At 42.4% G+C, this 22595-nt stretch overlaps 1 protein-coding gene across 2 annotated transcripts in view; it reads left to right on the plus strand.

Annotated features, from left to right (window-relative positions):
* TGFBR2 (transforming growth factor beta receptor 2) overlaps window positions 1-22595 on the plus strand; it is a 67440-nt gene extending 44845 nt beyond the window's left edge. For both annotated transcript variants that reach the window (XM_074900574.1, XM_074900575.1), the window contains exons 4-7: window positions 3531-4330; window positions 8501-8642; window positions 16548-16675; window positions 20173-22595. In XM_074900574.1, the coding sequence (XP_074756675.1) occupies window positions 3531-4330; window positions 8501-8642; window positions 16548-16675; window positions 20173-20352 (1250 nt within the window). In that variant the 3' untranslated portion in view covers window positions 20353-22595. The remainder of the gene's footprint in view (window positions 1-3530; window positions 4331-8500; window positions 8643-16547; window positions 16676-20172) is intronic.

Here is a 22595-nt window from a genome sequence, read left to right on the forward strand (position 1 = left end):
GTTTAATTTAACCATTTCCTTGCCTGCCTATGCAGCCAGGTTTTGCTCATTCTGGTGCTCAGCAAGAGGAAGCAGCACTCCCATTTTTGAAATTATGGGGTTTGAGTCATAGGTATTTATTTTTAAGCAAATGAACATATTTATTCTTAGATTCCTGTAGTCAAGCCAGAAAATGTTGGCTAGCCACTATGCAAACATACAGATATGCTCTGAATTTTGATCCTGCCCTGACTTTGTACACAGATTCAACAGAGAACTACCCCAACGTGAGCTTGTGCTGGAAGGGCTGATTTTGTTCTGCTCATATCAGCTGTCAAAATCAAAGGCAGTTCCAGAAGTGCCTTGCTCATACCAACCCTCAGTGCCAGCAGCTCCTTGCTGCTGCTGTCCCCTTAAAATCTGCTGGCAGGCAGCTCACTCCCCTCCTAAACTCAGGGTTCAGCCTTGGCAGTCCTGACAGCCGGTTCTCCATAATGGGTGCTCATCCTTGCACTTCCCAAGCCTTGAGTGGACCTTGTCGGGTGTCCTAAAAACTGACAGTGAGCAGTCCTCGTTGCTTCGGGTGGGGGTGTGCAGCTGTATGCTTTTCACCCTCTGCCTTCCTACTTCCTCCAAGGGACAGTGCCAAAGCAGATGTGTCACTTTGCAACAGGGGTGCAGGATGATACAGTGCTCAGGGGAAGTGGCCAAACTGTTCAGCTTCTGCTTTGATTAAAAATTTTTTTTCATTCTTTTTCAAGTGTGACATTTGCAGCATCAACAGTTTCTCCCTTCCACCCAGAAATCCCCCTGCACTGCAAGTAGAGCTTTCTCTCGTGCGAAAAGAGGAAGAGCCAAAGGGGCTGTGAAGTCTGCTGGAGACTACTCAGCTGTAGGCCAAAATAATGCAGCCTGCTCTAGGGCATTATAGGAATGTTTGGAGACCCTCACACAGGTAGCCATAGCAGTCAAAGAGTGGCAGCTTTGGGTGAGTTTCTTCTCAGTTAAAGCTGAACATGCACCCAACTACCTCCAACTGCTTGGAATAATGGGGAGAAATTGCAAAGAGAACTAATGTATCATGGTTTTTTTCTCCCTCTTTTAGAAAGATATTTGTATTTCAAATATCTGGGCTACATATTGCAGCTCTGTGGAAAAAAAAAATAATAATAATAAAAAAAAAAGTCTTAAAGGGCCCTAAAGAGACATTTCTACCTGTTAGAAAGGATACCGTATGATATAGACGACATATTACTCAGTTCCAAGAGCAGAGTCCAAACTTCAAGCAAGCTTTTCTGTGGTGAAGAAAAAACAAAACAAAAAAACCCAGATCCCCAAACATTCATCAAAATTATTTTATCTGAGTGTTACAGATCATAGTTGTGTTCATGCAGTTGTGGCCTGCTTGCAGCCAAAACTCTGAAAAGCCATCCCGAAATGTAGTCAGTTCTCCTCCACTGGGGTGTTCTTTATAAAGCAGATTTTCAGCGATTGAAGAATGCACATGGGAATAAGCAATGCAAATCTTCAGTTTACTGACAGTGATATTTCTCCAGTAAGGGCCATAAAAAACCTGGGGGTTTTTTTCCCTTCTTCAGCATGTTGAGAAGCAGAAGGGATGCCTGTAATCTGTGATGAACTTTTAAGTATTTTTTTAATTTAAAATTAAAAAAGTTTAAAACTTACTAACGGTTTGTTACTGGAGGAAATCACTTGAGAATAAGGATTTGTGGTTTGTGTAGATGCGGAATAGATTGGCTTAAAACATTATTTTGCATAAATGAAGGAAATACATTCTTTGTAGGTGCTGCTAGTGAATGTCACTGACCTGTGCTAGCTAGGGATGTCAGTGTTAGAAAGGCACTTCCTCTTCCTTGAAACCCTATGAGAGAGGCTATTCAACCCTATTGAATTACGTGCTCTGCATCTGGTTGTGGACCTTTCAAACAGAGGAAGCATATCCTGGTTCAGGATTCAGGTCTTCTTCCAAATAAAGAAAAATATATTGTTTAGATATCCCATCACTTGCCTTTGAATAGCTGATGGCTCCTGTTGCTTGCCAGCGAGCTGTGTTTCCAATGGAAAAGTAATTACAAGGGAAATTGGAGAGTCAGAGGTACTGCTTGTTCTGATTGTAAACTCTTTTCCCCCACCCTTTCAGCATTGCTCACCTTCATTTTGAGAGGCACAGAGCAGGGGAAGCAGTTAGTGGCAACTTCCCTTCAGAGCTTATTAAACTTTCCCTTTTCATATTGACTTATTTGGCCTGATACACAGAACCTCAGTCAGTGACATTGCTGTAAGCATCTGCCAGAGCATTGTGCTGCCAACACAAGCCACTTGCTTAACTCTGGTTGCAGCTTCAGTTGTTTTAGTCCATTCAGGTTAGACTCCCAGGGCTTCTTCCAATCAATCCCCTCCCTCATGGAAAGATAATATCGTACATTTGCTCTGACTCAAAGGAAGAAATAGGCTGGGAGAGTACATTTGCATGTGTCTGATCAAATCAGGTCCAGATAAACTCTGACCCTCCTTCTTTAATCTATTTTCAGAATAAAACTGTAACCTTTTAAACTGTTTATCTTCCCTAAGAAATACTGAACTAGAAAATCATTTCTAGAGATGACAAGGCAGCTCTCTCTTCTAGAATAATGATCTTTACCATTCCCAGAACATCTCCCTATTCTAGAATATGTTCCTGTTGTTCTTCTATTCCCTATATGTTCCACCTAAGAATGTCTTAGTGTGTGGACTGCACCAGGTACAGAGTTTGGAGTAAATCATCTACTGCTTTACAACAGGACTGTCAGTGTACAGCCAGCAAGTGACACACAGAGGAAGTTTTCAGATACATAAATCCATGCAAAAAGTACATGGGGAGGGGGTGTGACAATTCTGATGTGTCATACATGCCCGATTGAGCTTGCAGGATTCAAACACCTGTGTACATACAGATGTTTGAATTTGTTCTAGCAAAATTCTTTCGCATACATCAAAGTAAGAGAATGAGCTTTGTTTTTCAGATGCATCTGCAGGCATACAAATTGTGCCTGAACATTAACACGCAGTAGTTGTGTGCAAATAGGCTTCCTGAAGATGTCTTTACATGGATCCCACTGAAATATACTGGCTCTGGAATGGTAACTGGGCAAGTGGGAAATCACGTGCTGCATTGTCTATTTATTTATCTTAGAAAAATTAATGTGTGCTAGTAATTACTGGTTAAAGGGGCAGATACATCAAGAATACGTTGACAGAATAAGTGCAGGAGACTTTGTCTATTGTATTCAGGAAAGTGAAGGTTTCATCCATAATGTATTAAGAGCCTGAGAGAAGAACAAAGCTGTTAAATTACATTAGGTTCTTTCTCATTCAGTTCTGGCTTCTTATAAAATAAGCAGGCAGGGAAGTCCTGGTAAGTGGAGGCCTATGTACAAAACAACATTTTGAAGTAAGAAAGCAGTGGCAGTTCTTTAATTATTGACAGCCTCCTATATACATAAAGCTATTATATAATTTAATGGATGCTTTCCTTCTGCTGTTCTTTACAGATGACCCTCATAAACCAGAGGAGAAAGACGAAATTTGCAAAGTCACAATCATAAGTCTTGTCCCATTACTGGTGATTTCTGTTGCTGTGATTGTTATCTTTTATGCCTACCGCACTCATAAGAAGAGGAAGCTCAACAAGGCATGGGAGAAGAATGTTAAGCCTAGGAAACATAAGGATTGCAGTGATGTTTGTGCCATTATGTTAGATGATGACCGCTCAGACATCAGCTCTACCTGTGCCAACAACATCAACCACAACACAGAACTGCTGCCCATTGAGTTGGACATTGTTGTGGGCAAAGGAAGGTTTGCTGAAGTGTATAAAGCCAAATTGAAGCAAAACACATCAGAGCAGTATGAAACTGTGGCAGTCAAGATTTTCCCCTATGAAGAATATGCCTCCTGGAAAACTGAGAAAGACATTTTTTCAGATGTAAACCTCAAGCACGAGAATATCCTCCAATTCTTGACAGCAGAGGAGCGTAAGACAGATCTTGGTAAACAGTATTGGTTGATCACTGCCTTCCATGCTAGAGGAAACTTGCAGGAGTATCTCACACGGCACATTATCAGCTGGGAGGACCTCTGGAAACTGGGTGGGTCCTTGGCCCGAGGGATTGCCCATCTGCATAGTGATCACACCCCCTGTGGTCGCCCCAAAACACCTATTGTGCACAGAGACCTAAAGAGTTCCAACATCCTGGTGAAAAATGATTTAACCTGCTGTCTCTGTGACTTTGGGTTATCCCTGAGGCTGGATCCTTCCCTATCTGTGGATGACTTGGCTAACAGTGGACAGGTAAGTTAAAAGGTTGAAGGGGGGTGTTGTACCAGTTGGTGTGTCAGTTCCTGGGGTGAAAAGAGGGGAAAAAACTTATGCTGCCATATTTACTTAAAATAATTAAAAATTAATGTGAAAGTGTTCAGAAACAAAGAGGCTCTAAACATTAAGGCAACAGTGGGAGAAGCACAGGGTAGGTTTTGTTATGATCAGAGAGCTGCATATGTATATGATGCAATCATCTTCTCTATACACTTATAGTATATGAACTTGTTAGCAACTGTTTGTGGTGCTGCTGCAGTACACACACACATAAGGATATGCTTCACTGTTGCGCCAGAGTTTTCATGCCTTGTGGCATTACAGCTTTGTGTGAGTAGACCAACTCCTGGTGTACCCCAGCATATGTGAAGTCAGTCTTCTGTCTTCAAGAGATTTAAGCAGATAACTAGAGTGATAGATAATCACTTTAAAAGGCCCCAAATAAACTTGTTTAAGATTATGGTACATTCTCCACATGCAAGCAGATGCAAGAATGTCAAATGAAAATAATTGCCCTCGTGCTTTTTCAACTAAGTAGCATGGATAATACTCATCTACTTCACAGGTATGCCAGGAGGATATTTATGAATGCTTTGAAGATTAAATTTTTCAAGTATATCTCTAAATATTGGCTCTTCTAATGAAAAGTCCCTTAGTATAAATTCAGACCATTTAAGTTAAATAATTCCGGATCATTTAATTACGTATATGTGTATTTTATATTTATATTTTTATACATAGGTCGCATCAAAGTATGTCCATTTGCACTGACTTTTACTTCACATGGAACTAATATTTAGGTTTAGAATGTCTTCAGGGACAGATTTTCAGTCAGTAGTGCTCTGTTGAGTTCATGGGAGCTTTGCTGTTGTTTATCTAATGAAGATCTGTCTTTGATTCAGTCTCCTTAGTGAGAGGCAACTGTCCTGATCTCATTTTGAGAAGGTTTCTTAACCAGAGTCAGGAGTGAATGTTAACCAGTAGAGCCATGTTTAAAAAAATAATACAGACACAGCTCACAGTTATATGTAATTTCTCTCTAGCATGCCAGACCTTTTTGGAGTTCAGTGAAGTGCCATATTGTCCGTCATAAGAGTATTCATCAGTGTAAAGCAAGGACTGTGAAACTTAACCCCACAGACACTTTGCTTAAAGCCAACCCTTACTTCAAGCTGATATCTCTGGCACTGCTCACAGATACTTGGAAGTAGGAGGACAGTGCTGATACTACCTCTTCCATAATCCACACTGACAACAAAGTATGGTGATGCCCAGAGCAGGTTACTGCTTTGGAGCTGGCGTCCTTGGGCACTGGTGTTGAGGTCCACTGTTTTTTTCTGTTTAGCTCCAGTGAATCTGTTTGAGGGTGAACCAACCAGTGTCATTCTTCTCTGTGACAAGGAATATGATCATGTGAAGTGTCTCAACTTCAACTTCCACCTTTATTCTTCAGGGCACACAGTCACTACTCACTTAAATACCCCAACATGCCAACTTTAGTGTTGTAGCTTTTGCTAAAGGGGTTTTGCACAAGGATTTGCCTTATGCATCATTTCTAAACTTTACCTTTTGACTCAAACCCTTCCCATGAGAAGGTACAATTTTTTTAAAGTATATAATGGAGCTGACCCAAATTTTAATTCAAGAAAACCTGTAGCTTCCTATGAAATAAATAAAAGAGTGGGTTTTTACCATTTTTCTGGTCAGCCTTGGACAGTAATAGTCAAGACAAGTCACTGGGGTTACAAAGCCATCTTCTATCCCATCTACCCAACTACCTTCCATATTGTGCAGATGTAGCCATTATTGACCATACAATGCCAATGCCTTTAGTGTCTGGCTGGAAAACACATTAGAATCTTTGCAGTCTTTTCAGTTTGGCCACCCGTGATGGTTAATATTTGCAGACATTACTTAACGTGAGTACATAAATCTGGACTTTGTCCCATTGTGTTCAAAGGACTGGCATGTGCCAGCAAGGCCAGCAGTTCCTTGCCTCAGCAGTGTCAGCAACCCTAATCAGATAAAGAGGGATTTCTACTGCTTCTCTGACTGATGTACCTCAGGTCACAAAACATCCCCCAGCAGCTTCAAATAAGTGTAAGATCTGCAGTAAAATAAACCAAAAGTAAAAAAAAATAACTAGGAAGAGAGATGGTCCCTCCCTAGAAGTTTTAGAGAAGCAAGAACTGAAAGTAAACTGGTTTTAGCAGAGAGAAAGCATATCCAGACTCCAGAGGGAGTTTAGATACCTAAAACACCTTTGAGACTCAGGACTCAGGATTCCGTGAGATACAGGAGAAGTATCTTTGACCCAAAGACCTAATAATCTAAATGCAGATAAAAGGACACAAGCAGAGTGGAACACGTGACAAATCCCAAGCAGGATGGAAATGGGGTTGATTTGATAACATTCTTCAAATTATTTTAAATTTTCTCTGTGTGTTCCACTGTACTTTTTAGTTATAGGGTTTGATCATTGTCAAGCAAAGCTGCAGACTAATTTTTAGTGCTGCAAAGAGGATGTGGAATGACAGACCAGACCAGCACTTTGTGACAATGCTAAGAATCTGTATTTAGTCACCATTAACTCGTGTTAAAATCAGCAGGATTTGGGGGTGTGAGACTGTGGGCCATAGGGTACAGGTAACCCTTTTTAAGTTTTTGTCCTGGTTCAGCTAGGATAGGGTTAAGTTTCCCCAGCTTTGTATGGGATCTGCTTGGGGAAGAAGTTGTGTGCCGGGGAACGGATGGGAGGTTTGAACAGCCAGTGCTGCAGAGTTTCTATACGTTAATGTCCTGTAGGGAAGGGAGATTCTGGTGGACTCGGTGGTGCCGAGTTCAGTGTATGGCTGTTGCTCATATGCTTGCCCTTAAATTCATCACAGAGTCCACATAATGGCGAATTTAACTTTGGGACTGATCGCACAGGTTTTTTTCTGTCCTCTGTTTGTAAGGGCTCTGATCCTACAACCGTTGATATTTTTGATGCAGAAATTCTCTGCTGTTGCAGGGTCCTATGGCAAATCTATGTACTTGATCTTTTCTGCTGTTTTCTTGCGGCACATTACACTTTTTGTGGAACTTCTTCCTGTTTGCCCTGAGCCTGGGGTAATAAGACATGTTTACAGAAGCTCTTAAAATGGATGTTGTAGGGCTCTCTCAGGGACTGTACATTTACTGTGTGGCTGCCTGCAATTGCAGACCCAGTAACTGAAATGATCTTTCGCAGTCCTGCTTGCTGCTGGGCTCTGGAGTGATTGCTGTAGTGAAGTCTAGCTCATTTGAATCACAGGTCCTACTGCATCATCCACCGGTACTTGTTCATCTCTGTGATTAACCGGTCTCCAATTTGAAAGTGTCTTTGCCTGATCAAAGACTTATACTTGCAGTTTTTCGAGGGGGATAAACTTTTTATACCTACCCTGTGAAGAGTTTGTCATCTGAGAGTAACTGTTGAGTGATCCAAAAATTATTCCTCGAATCCTTTCTTGTGATAAAAACAGACGTTTAAACTTTGCCTTCTGCAATTCAAGCTCATCAACTAGATCTCAGCAAAGCTGCTAAAATCATTGCTGAAAATTGCTCAGTATGAATAAAGTTTATGAGAATGGCTTTTCAAACAAAGGGGCCGATTTTTGGTTTCGATTCAAATGTGTGCTTCTGCATTCAGCATTTGTGTATTTGCTTTCTTTTGCCAGGCCTGCATTTGCCACTTTCCTTTTAAGCCTACCATGAAAAGAAACAGCTAACACTGTAATATGCAGTGCAAAAGAATACAATGTGTTTCTTGCTCATCTGAAAGACACTCGGCCAGTGGCAATTGCTTCAGGCCCAAAGAGCAGAGTTTATCTGTGAACAGCCAAAAAGTGAGAAAGCTTGTTACTGTCAAAATTATTTGCTTAAGGAACTAAAAAGGGCTTCTTTATTTTTCTTTACCAAGGGAGGTGCAAGTAAGTTGGTAGTCAGGACAATGCCAGATTCCCCTGGCAGCAGAAAATATGACCTGTGCCAAGTATGGCCTGAATTTTTGGATACATGTCAAATGGAACTGTTTCTGTGAAAGTTGAAGTTAAATCACAGCAGAATCCAAAACATGAATTACAATTGCAGCTCCTGAGCTCTCCCTGATCTCCTTTCCTGTAGGTTGGCACAGCAAGGTATATGGCCCCTGAGGTTCTGGAGTCCAGGATGAACCTGGAGAATGTGGAGTCCTTCAAACAAACAGATGTGTACTCCATGGCTTTGGTCCTCTGGGAAATGACATCTCGCTGCAATGGCGTCGGAGGTAAGTGCCATCAGTTTTCTCCTCTCTGAAAATATGTTTGGACAGACGTACTCTGGTGGTTGTCTGGGGAGGGGATCATTCTTTTTAATCGTCACCAGTCATTCTAGTGTACACCTGGATGCTGTAAGTTAACAGGCCTGCAGTAGTATGAGGCACACATGTGCATGAGTAGGCTTGAAGGGCAAGCACCTGAGAGCATGAGAATACGTGTTCTCAATTGGTGTAAAGATAAATCTGCTGATAGATAGACCACTTCTAAAGATAATTAATGTCTGTTTTTTCCTATAATATCTTGAGTAGTCATGGATTGACTCAGTCTGGTTCACCTCACCCAAAATGATTGGAAACGAGACAATTTGAAATATTAAGACCAAGAAGTGATAACTGCCTCCCATTTACTTTCATGGAATGTTAAGTCTGAAACATAATGAGGGCCAGTTAAGTGTCACATTTACTAATTGATCATTTCAGTAAGAGCCATCATAGTGATACAGAAACCTTCCAGCTTTCCCAAAATCCCCAGCTGCTGCTCATCACTTTTTGATGTTGCAAGAGATCATCCATATGAGAAATCAAGGGATGTTTGCTGTATGAAGTGCAGTAACAAAATAAAAATGATTGGAACTGACTACTAGAACTCTCCGGGAAGAGCTGCTGTGCTTGTTCATATTCAGAGTTTGTTCACTGAAACAAAATCTCCGTTTATGCTTGGCTAAAGCTGCCCCAGAATTCCCAGTGTGCAGCAGTGCTCTGTGCTAAAAATCAGAAAAGTTGCTTTTGAGATATCTGCATTATATATTGCCATGTTTGAAGATTTTCACCTTACTTCAGGGAGTAAAATGAGACTAAGTTACAGATAAAATTCTTTAGTCTGCTGGTATTGTCTGACATTCATTCTGACAAAATCTGCTGCCCAGTCCAGGCTCTCACAGGCAGCCTAAGGAGTGGGGCTGTAAAAGGTGACACTCATGTGAATATCATAGTAGACATGTGACTATGATTTGATTTGTTACCCTTCTTCCAAAACCACAGAGGCTCTCTTTCCATTGGACTTGGCACGATTGCACCTCAAAGGGCTGCCACAGAGACAGGACAATCTTGCAGGCTAGAACACTACAGTATGGGGAACATGGTGTACAGAAGGGAACCAGTGTCCCATGGGAAGATGTGCATAGCTGTTCCTTGTTTCTCTGCTAACACCCATGGGATGCCACAAAGATGTCCATGGAGGTCTCTGAAGTCACTCTGCACAGTGGCTGTGCGGCTACATGACGGTGTCCGTGTGCAGGCAGGAGGAGTGCCTCCACCTCAGTCTCCTCCTATGTCTGACCAGCATTTGGTCTTGATGGGTGGGCTGGACTGTGGGCAGCGGATTTGCCCTGTTTTCACCCTGCCAGGAAAGCTACATAGTGAGTATGTGTGCAAACAGCTAATTTAAAAGCATGAAAAAAAAAAAAATTATTTTCTAGTCAAACATTTCAGGGAAAAAACATTTGGTGCTTCAGGAACCAAACCTCAGAATGGCATATTCCAAGGCAGACCTATCCACATTTAACTGTCATGGTCATGCCTGTTTCTAAATGCATTGGCACAACCTCAGCCTTTCATTAGCACTTTGTAAATGTGGCTGAGAAGATTTAAAACCCAAGAAAAAGGATCTTTGCCCTGTCTCTTGAGCTCTCTCTGTTTCTTGCATTTAGGAACTCACCTTATTAATATAAATATGAGCTGTTCACTGTGGAGTCTTTTATCTTTGCTGATGCCTGAGTCCCTTCCTGTTCGTATTTGCTGAGTACAGTGAAATGGAGATTGTGGCAAGAGCAAACCTTATTGCTGCTGTTCTCAAAAGGCAACTGCCTAAAAGAGGATATAAAGCGAGTTTCATAAGGAAGGAAAATCACCAGCATGTTTAGCTGAAAGAGAGTGACCCATTATAACCTTGAGAAGAAGAGCTGAAGTCATTTCAGGAGAAGGAAAGATTTCTCTGGCCCAGCATCCCCTTTGCTTTCAAGGTCAAGCTTAACCCCCACCCACATCCTGATTTTCCCTCTTCATTTCATCCCTCAGTCATCCTCATCTCCAGAAACACATTTCATTAATTTTGTTTCCCTATTTCAGTCACCCTTCTAGGGGCTGAAGTCCCCAGCAAAACCACAGGAGTACTTGGGCAGATCTGTGGCGGGGTGGAACTTTGGCTTAGTGTCCTCATCCAGAGCAGTTAAATACAACTCCAGGATGTAGGTCCCTTGCCTTGTCACTGGTATGGAGCTGCAGAATTGCAGGATTGCTCTCATTTTCTTAGATTTTCCCCTGGTTCGTGCAGTCTGGCTATCTTTGCAACCAGCTGGTGAAATACCCTTACAGTGATTCACGACTACAGCTCCCCCTCTGCTTTCTCTCTCCATCTGTCACTTGTGAGACTCCCTCCTCCCCTCGCAGCCTTCTCAAGGAGCTGCTTCCACTCACGCAAACCCCTCTTTTCTTCCTAAACTGTTAGGCACTGAGAAAAATGACCTCCCGTATAAGCTGGAACAGGCTACCTGATTGTAGGAGCCTAAAAGATGCAGGCACCATCTTTCCAGGGCAGGGTTAATTCTGATGTCAACTCCCTGTCGCTAGAGAGACTTGTGACAGTTCAGAGGGCAGGAGTGTCAGTCTAAGCTGAGGCAGTGGCATTAGCAACTTTAATTAGGGAGAGACTCATGGAGGGGAGCTAATTGCCATTCAGCCACGTAAAGGCACAGTGACTTATTTCTTTTCCAAAGGAAGCTCTCAGGATTCATTTGTCAGCGTGCAGGTGTTCAATGAGTGTGGGAGGCAATGGAGGCAGGTCCTTTCACTACAACAGCTTTGTCAAGCACAGCCTCCACGCTATGCCAGGCCTTTTCAGTCAGCAGACGTTTAAACAAAAATACCCAGCAGCATAATCCATACTGTGAAGCTGCTGTAGTAAATAAGCAGGTGGGGACTGGCTTTCAAGAAAGGCCATGCTGTTCATTGTTACTTTGTTGTGCTAAATATGGAGAAGCAGAAATGGGGCACGAGGGAAAGGGAGACAGAGGCAAAGATCGAGTTTGACTGATTTTTCACTGGAGTATAATTTAAGAGGCATATTTAGAAACTCAGCAATACTACTTCGGGGAGAACTTCAACTGTTCCACACTGCCGTTAACTTGGTATTTCATTCAGCACAACAGCTGTGCACCAGATGCTGCACGTTGCAAGAAATATAATTTTCATCTCAACCACTTGCTTTCAGAGAAACACAGCTTTGGCGACTGCGGCAAGTGTAATTTCTCTGACAACCTCCTAGAAAGAAAAGAAAACCATCTGTTTTGTATCGGAGCTGCTACGGGTGGGGGACTGTTGGAGGTGGCAGGGGAGAAGGAGAGGAAAGGGAACTTCTGGATATATGGGGTTGGTGAAGAGGGAGAAGAGAAATCCCTCAGAAAATGTTGACGTTGCTCTTGCAGTATTGTACTGCCTGGAGTGGTGGCTGGCTTCACTATAGCAGCAGGGCTTTGTTAGAAATTGCAGCTTTGCTTTACCAGAGCTGTGTTTAATATGAATAAAATCAGTGATTAATCTCATGCTTACTTGGAAAGCATCAGCCAAGAGACACAGTTTGGTAACTAAACATTTGTGCATCCTGTACCTCATGAAATGTTCAGCTTTCATCACATTGACGTGGAGAGGTGACAGTTTCTGGTGGCAGGGAGCATTTTCATAGCCTGTACAGTGGAGCTGTGCCTGCACATTGGGCCCTGAGGTGGCTGTAGCTGTGGCCTGATTTAAACCTCTCCTTCAGTGGAGCAGAGCCCAGTTAGGGCATGTCTGCACTGCTCTGGCTTGTGGTGGCATACAACCCGGAGCTGGTGCATCTACATAGTGCAGCATCACCTTATGACAGTAACTCATGTCCTAGAATTCTGTAAGTATCACCACAGTACTACATGTAAGGTGTCAAGTGCTGTCCTTCAGCAAGCCCAGGTAGAGGTAGATAAGATCATTGGCACTACACTCCCTGCTGGGCGTTCACATGGTCTGTGTTTCTCTACTTTCCAACCTAAGGATCCAGCCCACAGTGACTAAGCAGCCTGTAACCTTACACTGATGGCAGAGCTTGTGCACTCCCAAACCTTTGGAAGGGTGGCTGTGTCTTTGATCACCAGATGTGAAGTCACTTAATGATGTCTGTGCAAGAGAAACTGCACAGTGAGTTCACCCATCCCAACACACCCTCACCCTTCCCAGCTAGCATCTGTATTCTGAAGAAGAGGAACAGGGAAACCTAGGGAAAATGTGAACTAAGCATTTTGACAGCTCCTTAAACTTGGCCTTGAAATGGCCTTTGGAGCCTCTGCTTTATACATTATTATCCCTTTGTGCAACAGCTAAGTAGATCCACTGCCCAAATTTCTCTAGCATGAAGACACACACACACACGTGTGTGTGTGTGTGTGTGCGCGCACGCGTAAACTGTCACAGTAATTTCACCACTGATTGATTTATCCCTTCTGTGGCTCTCCCTTTGTAAACTCTAAAGGAGGGTTTCAAAAAGACCTAAAAATTCCCAAACACAAGCCCACTGCTGTGGACTGTGCTTCACAGTTGATTTTTGATGGCCTTCTTTCACCTCACACCTGCTTTGATTCTATAAATGAGCCTTCATATATGAATATTGAATATGAATATTGAATATGAATAATGAATATTGAATATGAAGTTGTCCCACAGAAATCAGTAAGACAGATCACATGAGGGAGTGTCAACAGGGTTTGCAGGTGTGCTGTTCTGACCCAAAGGAAGAGAATTTCACTGCAAAGAACTTAAGAGCAGAAAAAGTTCACATGAGCGAGGTGTAGTTTTCATGAGGAACCCACAGCCAAATTTTCCAAAGCATTCATCATGCACAACAAATAGATTTTCAGTAATGTCCCTGTATGGGGCTAAAAATCCAGTCCCAGCCTTTCTCAGAGTTATGTCCAGGCCAGTGTCAAAGAAAACCAACCAAAGGTACAGCAATCATTAATGCAAGGTAACTCACAACCATAAAGATTAAATGCTGGAGGTTAAAGTTGAAGGAACTCTGCCATTACCAAACACTAAAGGTGCTGTAGTTCATGGCACCCGAGGTATTAATGGTACTTCGGCCAGTTGTCATTTGTAGCGCCTGACTGGTCTAAAAACAATCAAAAGAAACATACAAGGCATGAAAAATAGATTCAGCATCTGTATACAGCCATGCACAAGCAGCTAGGCACAAACATCTTAACCTACCTCAAATTGACATCTGTTACATCTACTATAGCACGTCAACACGATCCATGATCCCCAGCTATTACTGCAAAATGTGTCTGACACCTGAGATTCCACAGCATAAGAATGATTTACTGCGAGAGGATTCAGTGGGCTTTTCTTTCTAAGGGAAAGAGAAGCAAGATAATAAATAGCAAGAAGATGCTTCAAACTGAGGGAAGGCACAACTGTATTACTATAAAGTCATTACAGTGAATTGGCATCTGACCTCAATTTCTCTTTCTTTACCATAAAAAAAAAGCCAACAAAAAAACCAAAAAAACAACCACAACAAAAAAAGCCAGATGTTGAAAAACCAATTCAGTCTTCATATTTGGAAGAGGATTGCTTATAGCATAGATGGGATTTCTCGAACAAGGAAAATGTATTACAAACCTGTCAATATCCTGGGAAGGCTTTCTCTTCCCCCACCTCAAATCATCTCATGAACCTGAATGGCCTTCGGATTAAGCTCAACGAGAGGGAACAGGTCAGCACTGCAGCACCATTTTCACTCTGTTTGTTGGACATTTGGACTCCTCTGTCTCCTCATACTGCAAGAAGATCTCAGAGCCTTGACTGCTGTCCGTGACCACTACCCCAATCAAACCATGACTGATGGAGATGGTGTAGGAAAAATGGCTGTCAAGGTCATGCTTTTTAAATTTTCCCAGCAAAATTTACTATTTTGGTTAGCTTTGAAAGTAGAGGTATCTGCTTTGTAATCATTGTGCATCCGCTGCAGAGTAATCCAGGTCTGACCAGCAAGATGGCAGCTTCCCAACTAACTTCTAGGGCTAAAGTCTTTTAAATTTATTTTGGCTGAGTAATCTCTAACTCAGATTAATGTGGGTGAAACTGGTATGCCTTCTTGTAGAGGAAAGGAAGCAAAGCAGACTTTGGCCCTTGAATCTTAAAGAAAGTGATTTACGTAAGAGAAGAAGGATTTATGTTTAGGGACTATAGCCACTCTTCAGAGCATTGTGTGGACAGTGACCAGCACCAGACGGTTCAGGAAAAGGAAGGAGAGCTGCACAGGTGTCATCTGTGGAGTGACTACTGCACTGCACACACAGTTGTTTGCAGCTGGATCTCTAAATGCTGCACATTTGAAGTGCAAGGTTTAATATCCTTTCCAAAATGTTTATTGTTACATGGCTATTCTTTTTAAGCATTAGAAATTCTTCGTCTTTAAGCAGTATAAATTCTTCATCTTGTGGCCATCACATAGAAGTGAGATCTACAGCCTGACTCTAAGGTTTTGGAGAAAAGTCCACCTTTTAGTTATGTTCAATGCTACTTTGTTTTTATCGTGAGACATGACCAAAGGATCTGACCTGCGTTATCTTGATCATTAGTTATTTGCAGTATCTTACCATATGACCTCCTACCTTTTTCTCCAGAGGAAACAAAGCCAAGCTTTAGAGGTTCTTCCCATTTTTTTCTGGTCCTTTAATCATTGTTGTCAGCCTTCTCAGAGCTTCTTTTTATCCCTTAAGAGGAGTGAGCAGCACGGGACACTGCATTTGAACTTTGGTTGTAACAATACTGTGTCTCCCGTCTCGTTCATCTCTCTTCACACATCTTCTGGGCACTCACATGCATTCTTCAGTCTGCCTTGTAGATTACACTTCAGTTTTTCTTGCCCTCAATTAATTCCTAGAAAGAAATAAGAGGCAGCAGAACAGGCCAACTTCATAAATCTTTATCTAATACTAGCAAGTCATTAGGCCTGTGAGTAAAGTCTCCATCTGTTCCCAAAGAAACCACAGCATTTTCTACACTGTGTCAGCATCTACTATAATATTTCCGCTCTCAGAGATTTCTTGAGTTTTCTCCAAAGGTCCCATATGTCTGCCTCTTCCTTTCTCTCTCCAAAGAAAAGCAAAGAAAATATGCAACATGAAAACAAAAACTAGAATGGCAGCAGCCCCTTCAGGAAGCTGTGCCCCCTGCATCAAGGGCCAAAACTGACCCATTTTGGGAAAGAGGCCTAAAATAAGAGCAGACTACTACTTTTTTACAAAGGAATGCAGCTCAGTAATAAACAAGGGCAGCATGGCAGCTTCCAGCACTGCTCCTTATTGTATCTTTGTTCTTTTCAAGCAACTGTTTCCCCCTAGCAATCTGGCACTTTAACATCTATCATGATCTAGGTAGATTTCAGTTTGTATTTCACCTTGTAAGTGTGTGTGGACGCCAGGGGACCTAAGGGAGACCAGTTCTTGCAAGCCTGGCTTGGGCAAAACCACCTTGAAACCCCTGTGTGTTTTGCCTCGGCACAGACTGGAAAGCTCACAAACCATTATAGGTTACTGTGCTGCTCTGACTGTTGCTAATATGATTATGTACTAAAGGGTTTAAATGAAAATTGTTTAGCTGGCTAGGAAAGAAAAGGGGAGGGAGGGGGCGTGTGGGAGAAACACATTTGAAACATTTTTGAAAATGCCAACTGGCTTTGCTTTGTTTGGAGCTGGTCAAGCAGAACAGTGGCACTGAGCAGCTAATCAGTAGCTCCTACTCCTCCAGAGAACAGTCAGCTCCCTTCACACTTGGCACCAGTGCAGCCCAGCTGAATACCCTTGTGTTTGCTTATTCTCTTGGCAGAAGTGAAAGAGTACGAGCCCCCGTTCGGCTCTAAAGTGCGAGAACACCCCTGCGTGGAAAGCATGAAGGACAATGTCCTAAGAGACAGAGGGCGACCCGAGATCCCCAGCTCCTGGCTTAACCATCAGGTAAGAACACCACATGTGAGCAGCTGGGGGCTGCACTGTGCATTTAGCTGCTGCCTGAAGCCTGAGCCTTGAGTCGGTGTCCTGCCCAACAGGCTGGACCGCTCTTTTGCACAGATTACAGCTCCGTCACACTGTGACACCGCTGCTGCCGTGGTTCAGACACCACAGCGCTCTGCACCATGCCTACCCCAAAGCTCTGGGATTTCTGCTGCCCACCAGTGTAATCTAAAAGTGATCAAAACAAAAAGATTGGAAACCTGAGACCCGACAATCATCCAGAGAGCCACAGAATAATTAGGGCCTTAAAGCACACAGTGTGCAGGCTCTGAAAGGTCAGAGAACAACTTCACACGTGGGCCCCTTCACCAGAGAAAACAAATCTCAGTACTTTATCGTGGAGACCAGTCATAGTTGTATCCCAGCTGTTGACAAGTTTAAGAAAATAGGAAATGAGTCTTCAGCAAGCCAGTCTGCTTTTATTCAGGTTGCGCATTAGCAGTCCGTTTCCCTTGCATGTCATGAAGCACTCTGTCAGCTTTCCTCATTCACAGATCCCATGGTTGCACTTCCTAGGCGATAGTGGATTTTTCAGTAGATGAAACTGAATGGAAACAAGCCAAAGGCATGCAGCTCTTCACCTTTGCTCTGAGCAATCATATCAGTAGAGATAAAATTATAATCGTATCAGAGAAGTGAGGCGTGGTCATCCTCCTTGTCAATGAAATATGTTGAGTGGTCTTTACAGGCAAAAGGAAAGCATCGTGAACATATAAAAGCCCGGGCAACCAAGATCAGCTAATATTTCCATCAGGAGCAATGTAATACTCCTTTTTTCATTCTAGCTGAGATGTTAAAAATCACAATCTAACACCTACTTAGGAAAGGCCAAGTGAGTGGCCAAAATCAATCATCTTTCCAACCAAGAACAATGCCGCTTGATGACTATGGCAAAGGGCAGCCCCTTCCTGGACCACAGGGACTTGCTGCTTATGTAGTCATCTGTGATGAGTAAGGTTATTGGGGAGGGGTGCTTTAACTGGGGAGGAAAGCTGTATTTTGAGGGACACTTGGATATCTGATGTTACAAGTACTGAAAAGCCCTTGACATTTCTAGGAGCCATAGATACAACCATATTCTAAATAACAAATTGAGCTGGGAAGGAGAGATTATACTAATGCTGATCTTTATAGAAAATAACTGGTTACAGAAATTTTATTAAAATTGTGGATAAGCTGATAAAAGGGATCATGAGTTGAGCGCAGTTGTTTGTTTTCCATGAAGCCAAAATGAAGGTCCTACCAGTAATACATATAGGTACTTTAGAAGAGCCCAATTAACAAAGCAGAAAAGAATCCCGAGCCAGATCATCTGGGAGATAAAAATTAAATAGTAGAAAATGCTTAAAATTAGGAACACTGATAACATTTCTCAGGATATTTAAAAGACACGGTCTCATGTGTGAAAGAAATTAAAGAAGGGTAGAGAACTGATTAGGGGAACAGAACAACAGGAAGAATTGTGGTCAGCAAACTTGAGGATAATCACAGTTTTCTCCAGAGCAAAAGGAAATCTAACTCAGTACCAATCTGTTGCTGGATATGAAAGAAAGATACTGCTTATGCTAATGCAAAGGCAGACATGGTCGGCAAATATTTCTGTTCTGCATTTGGGAAAAGTCAGATGACATACATGTAACAGAAGGTGATGAAAGCCCTTATAAAGCAAAAGTCGTTGGCACTTACAGCAGGCCTGGGGCAGGGTTAGGTGGCCCAGAGACTTGTCTGCGTTCAGGACAGGGCTATTCCTGTGGGTACTGTGGAAGGGCACTGCATTATGTGGCAGCAGAAACAGGCAGTACTGCACCCCCAGTTATGCCTTGGAGAGAAGTGTCCAGGAGCTCATTTCACGCACAGCCAATTGTAGGCACAAGCATAGGTGTGCCAGCATGCCCAGGGTGCCTGGGCAGAGGGGCACTGGGCTCGGGATGCCCGTGGTGCTCAGGCACGGGGCATGCCCACGGCTGCTCTCATGGCAGCAAGCATGAGCGCGTGGAGGGCTGCAGCCTGAGGCACTGGAGTAGAGCTGTAAGATACACTGTGGATTTCATCACCTCTGGGTTTACATAGTAAGTAAAATGATCACACTCGGTGTCCTGCATTTGGCTTCAGAGATTTCTTCCCTTTGTAAAGCCCAGACCTCAGTCTGACCCCAATACAGGGCACCGACTGGGAGGACCACACGTCTATGCTTGTGTGTCACCAGGATGGGCACAGCTGGCTCCAGCAGAGTTCAGCTAAGAGTCTAAGGCAGGAATGGATGCCTGATAACACACTCACAGGACATTTAATGAAGGTGGATTTAATTCCCGTCATCTGAATCCCTTCAGCGTTTCACATTGCCCTATCTAAAATGCAGTGATGCATCAGCTTCCACGGGGCTGTGACAGTTTGCAGCAGCTGAGGAGCTGCTTTAACTCCATGGAAGTTGCTCTTACAGTAATGGCTCTTCCATATTCATTTCCTTCCTCTGCAGTTGTGTTTTTGTAATGAACTCATTATTCATCGTGATAAAATTCTGGAATGGATTTACATATTACAATCCCCCCCCCCCCGTAATGAGATTTGTTGCACTATTGATTTCAAGTTAATGTTTAATATTTAATTTAATTTACTGCTAGTAATTTCAATGCCAGCAGAAAACTAATGTTATTTGTATACAGACAATAACATTCTGCTATTAACATTGACATCAGTCAACATCACCAATTAGGTAAATTATGCAATTAATGCAATGTTGTGAAATGTTATTTTTTTTAAATAAGAAGTTTAAAATAAATCCTACTTAATGGGCTTTTAGTGTCATAAAGCAAAGCACACAATTTCCTGGCAAATACTTCATGTTTATAAAATGCATTACAGAAATGCAACTGTTTTTTGCTCCTGTAAACATATGCATCAGTATTGAAATGAAGGTTAAATAGTTACATCTGTGGGTGACGTGTTTAAGTGTTTGTGGGACTGTGGCCCATATTTGCATGTAGATTTAGATAGTCTGCAAAGAATTCATAAAGGGCTGATGTAGGGCCTGATATTGCTGGCAATCAGAATTTTGTTTGTAAAGCCCAAACAGAATTCAGGCACACAAAGGCATGGGTTGAGTGGGAAGTCACATTATCCACAAATTCTGATCATATTTATTGAAAAAACTCTATAAAAAATTCTATAGCACTAGTCCAAAGCATCATTTTTCTTGTTATAAAGTATCAGAACGTATGCCCAGAAATGACAGTGCCACCTGAAGTGCTGAAAATAGTGTAGAGGGTTTCTTTTAAAAAAAAGAAAAGCATGTCCCCATGACAGTAGCAGCAGAGCCCATAAAGCACCTCCAGGACACAGGTGAATAACCCGCTGAACTTCAGAGGCCACTAAAGCACCTCTCACACACGGGTTTTGGCGGTGACTGGCTCCATCACAGCTGCTCTCTGTGCTCTCTGCAGGGCATCCAGATGGTGTGTGAAACTCTTATTGAGTGCTGGGACCACGACCCTGAGGCCCGGCTCACAGCGCAGTGCGTTGCCGAGCGCTTCAGCGAGCTCAAGCACCATGACAAGCTCTCGGGAAGGAGCTGCTCGGAGGAGAAAATCCCTGAAGACGGCTCCGTGACCACCGCCAAGTAGCGTGCATCCGAGAGCTCCGAAATGGAGGGAAGTCACTCCTAGACGCGTTCACCTTGGCAAAGGAAGAAGTCTCGATCGGTGCCTTGACTTGCTTCCTGAAGGACTGAGGCTGTCCCTACTCCCTTTAGGCTCCGGCTCCAGACAGGGAGATGTATTCGTGGGAATTAAAAGTCAGGGAGTAGGTGTCATACCCTAGCATTGGCTGCCGGCATCATGTCATGGGAGGAGCTATGTATGTTAGCACTTCCTCAGGAAATGAGATTTAAAAATAGCCAATAAGATTATGCACTTTATTAATGCCTGTATATAACTATGAAATTGCTATTTTTGTATATATATATACATATATATATATAAAAAATGTGTGTATATGTATATATATATCTATCTATATATCTATAAACAGCCATGCTCTGAAAAAAAGAGGTTAAAAAAAAAAGTGTTTCCAGGAAATTACCGGTGCATTAAAGATCCCTCCTCCTTAGGGAAGGAGCCTGGGGAGACTGGCATAGCACAACGCCAGCAATTGTGCACTTAGTGCTCTGCCAAAAAGGTAAGAATAATATGCAATAAGAAGATGGCTTTCAAAGCATGTGCTGTAACCACCTGCCTGTGGCCCTGCAGTTGGTGGTTGCAGGAGCAGTCTCACAGCAGACAGGCCAGTTTGGCTCTGCAGTTGTACCTACGTGGTCCTGTCTGCAGCACATTTTGGGAAGTTCAGGGATGCCTTTGCTCTCTCACTTTAACCCCAACGTCCTCACATTGTCCGAGAACAGGAGTGTGAGGAGGTTTGGTCCCTCCCACATGTGTGTTCTGATACAGAGGTCATTAATGTTATATGTTTATTGCTCAGAATTCATGCTGCTTGCAAGCAGGTTGAAAAATATCAGCAGGATGAGTTTTACCCTCCTCCCATCCCCACCCCCAAACCATACAAAACAAGATGGGGCCACCAATAATCCAAGCAGATGTTTTATATTTGCTGTGCATTCTGAGTGCAGGCAGTACTTTTCTTTTTTTCCTTCCTTTTACCTTGATTGTGTTGCTGTAAGAACAAACATTTTTTTCCCCTGTACAGCATGTCTAATTGCTTGACACACCACAGTCTGACTCTGTTTCATGCTTTCTAGAGAAAAGTAAGAGATAACAGCTGGTGCCTTTATTTTTGCAAAAGGACCATGGAGGTAATGGAAGCATTAGGTAGCATTAGGTTAATGGCATATCCTGCCCTCAGCACTGCTTGCATATAGGGCTGCCCTCAGCAAGTCAGCAGTTAACAGAAAAAAAAAAAACAACAACAACAACCCAAACCAAAACCCAAGACAATTTATTCCGAAAGGACCCTTTAGACATTGCTTACATTCTTTCAGTTCTCCAAACTGTTTAAGACAGTTGACATCACATTGGGCCTATATAAATGACAGCAATGCATTTAATAAGTGCTAACAATTTTGTCTTTGGGAGTTTTGCGGTTATTTTTTCACTTTTTTCTTCCCCATGGCATGTAAGCAGGCCTTGGAAATTAGAAATTCAGTCAGCACAAACCAGTCCTATACAGATGTATCTGGTGCAATTTATTAAACACCTTTGACAGATAAACATCGATATTTCTCTAGAAGACGTATAAGTCAATAGGAATCATGCTTATTCAATTAGGAGTTAAGATTTATGATGACAAATATTTTATTTGAAATGGTTTTGTATCTGCTTTTTTTTTTTTTTTATTTTAACTAAACTACTCAAAAATATTTAAACAGAGCAGGGCAAAACCTCAACAGCTACAGTGGAATTCAGAGGATATTATGTCAAATTTTATAAGGGGGTGAGGGGTGTTTTTTGTAAGAAAAGGAAAGAGGGCGTGGGACCGCTGCCCTCTAGCGACGTGCCTGACGCTGCCCGAAGCAGGAGGTGGGGAGAAGGAGTGTTGAGTCCCGTTTCTCTTCCTCCATCCATGCTGAAGGTCAAGGAATAGTGCCCGGTAGTTCCTGACAATACTGACATTTTTATGGTGGGGTTTGGTTTTTTTGTTTTTTACTACTACATGTAAAGGAAAATTTTTATTCTTTTAAGGAATATTTCACCGTACATCATGTATGAAATAGGAATGTGAACGATATATACTCTTGTATATCAAATGTTTCAAGCACTTAACTTGCTTTGTAAACAGTTTTGGGGGGTTTTGGTCTGTTTTATTTTGTATAAATCAAATGTTTATTGGAGTAAATAAAATAACACTGACTGAA

Source organism: Athene noctua, chromosome 2, assembly GCF_965140245.1.
Source record: "Athene noctua chromosome 2, bAthNoc1.hap1.1, whole genome shotgun sequence".
Lineage (NCBI taxonomy): Eukaryota > Metazoa > Chordata > Aves > Strigiformes > Strigidae > Athene > Athene noctua.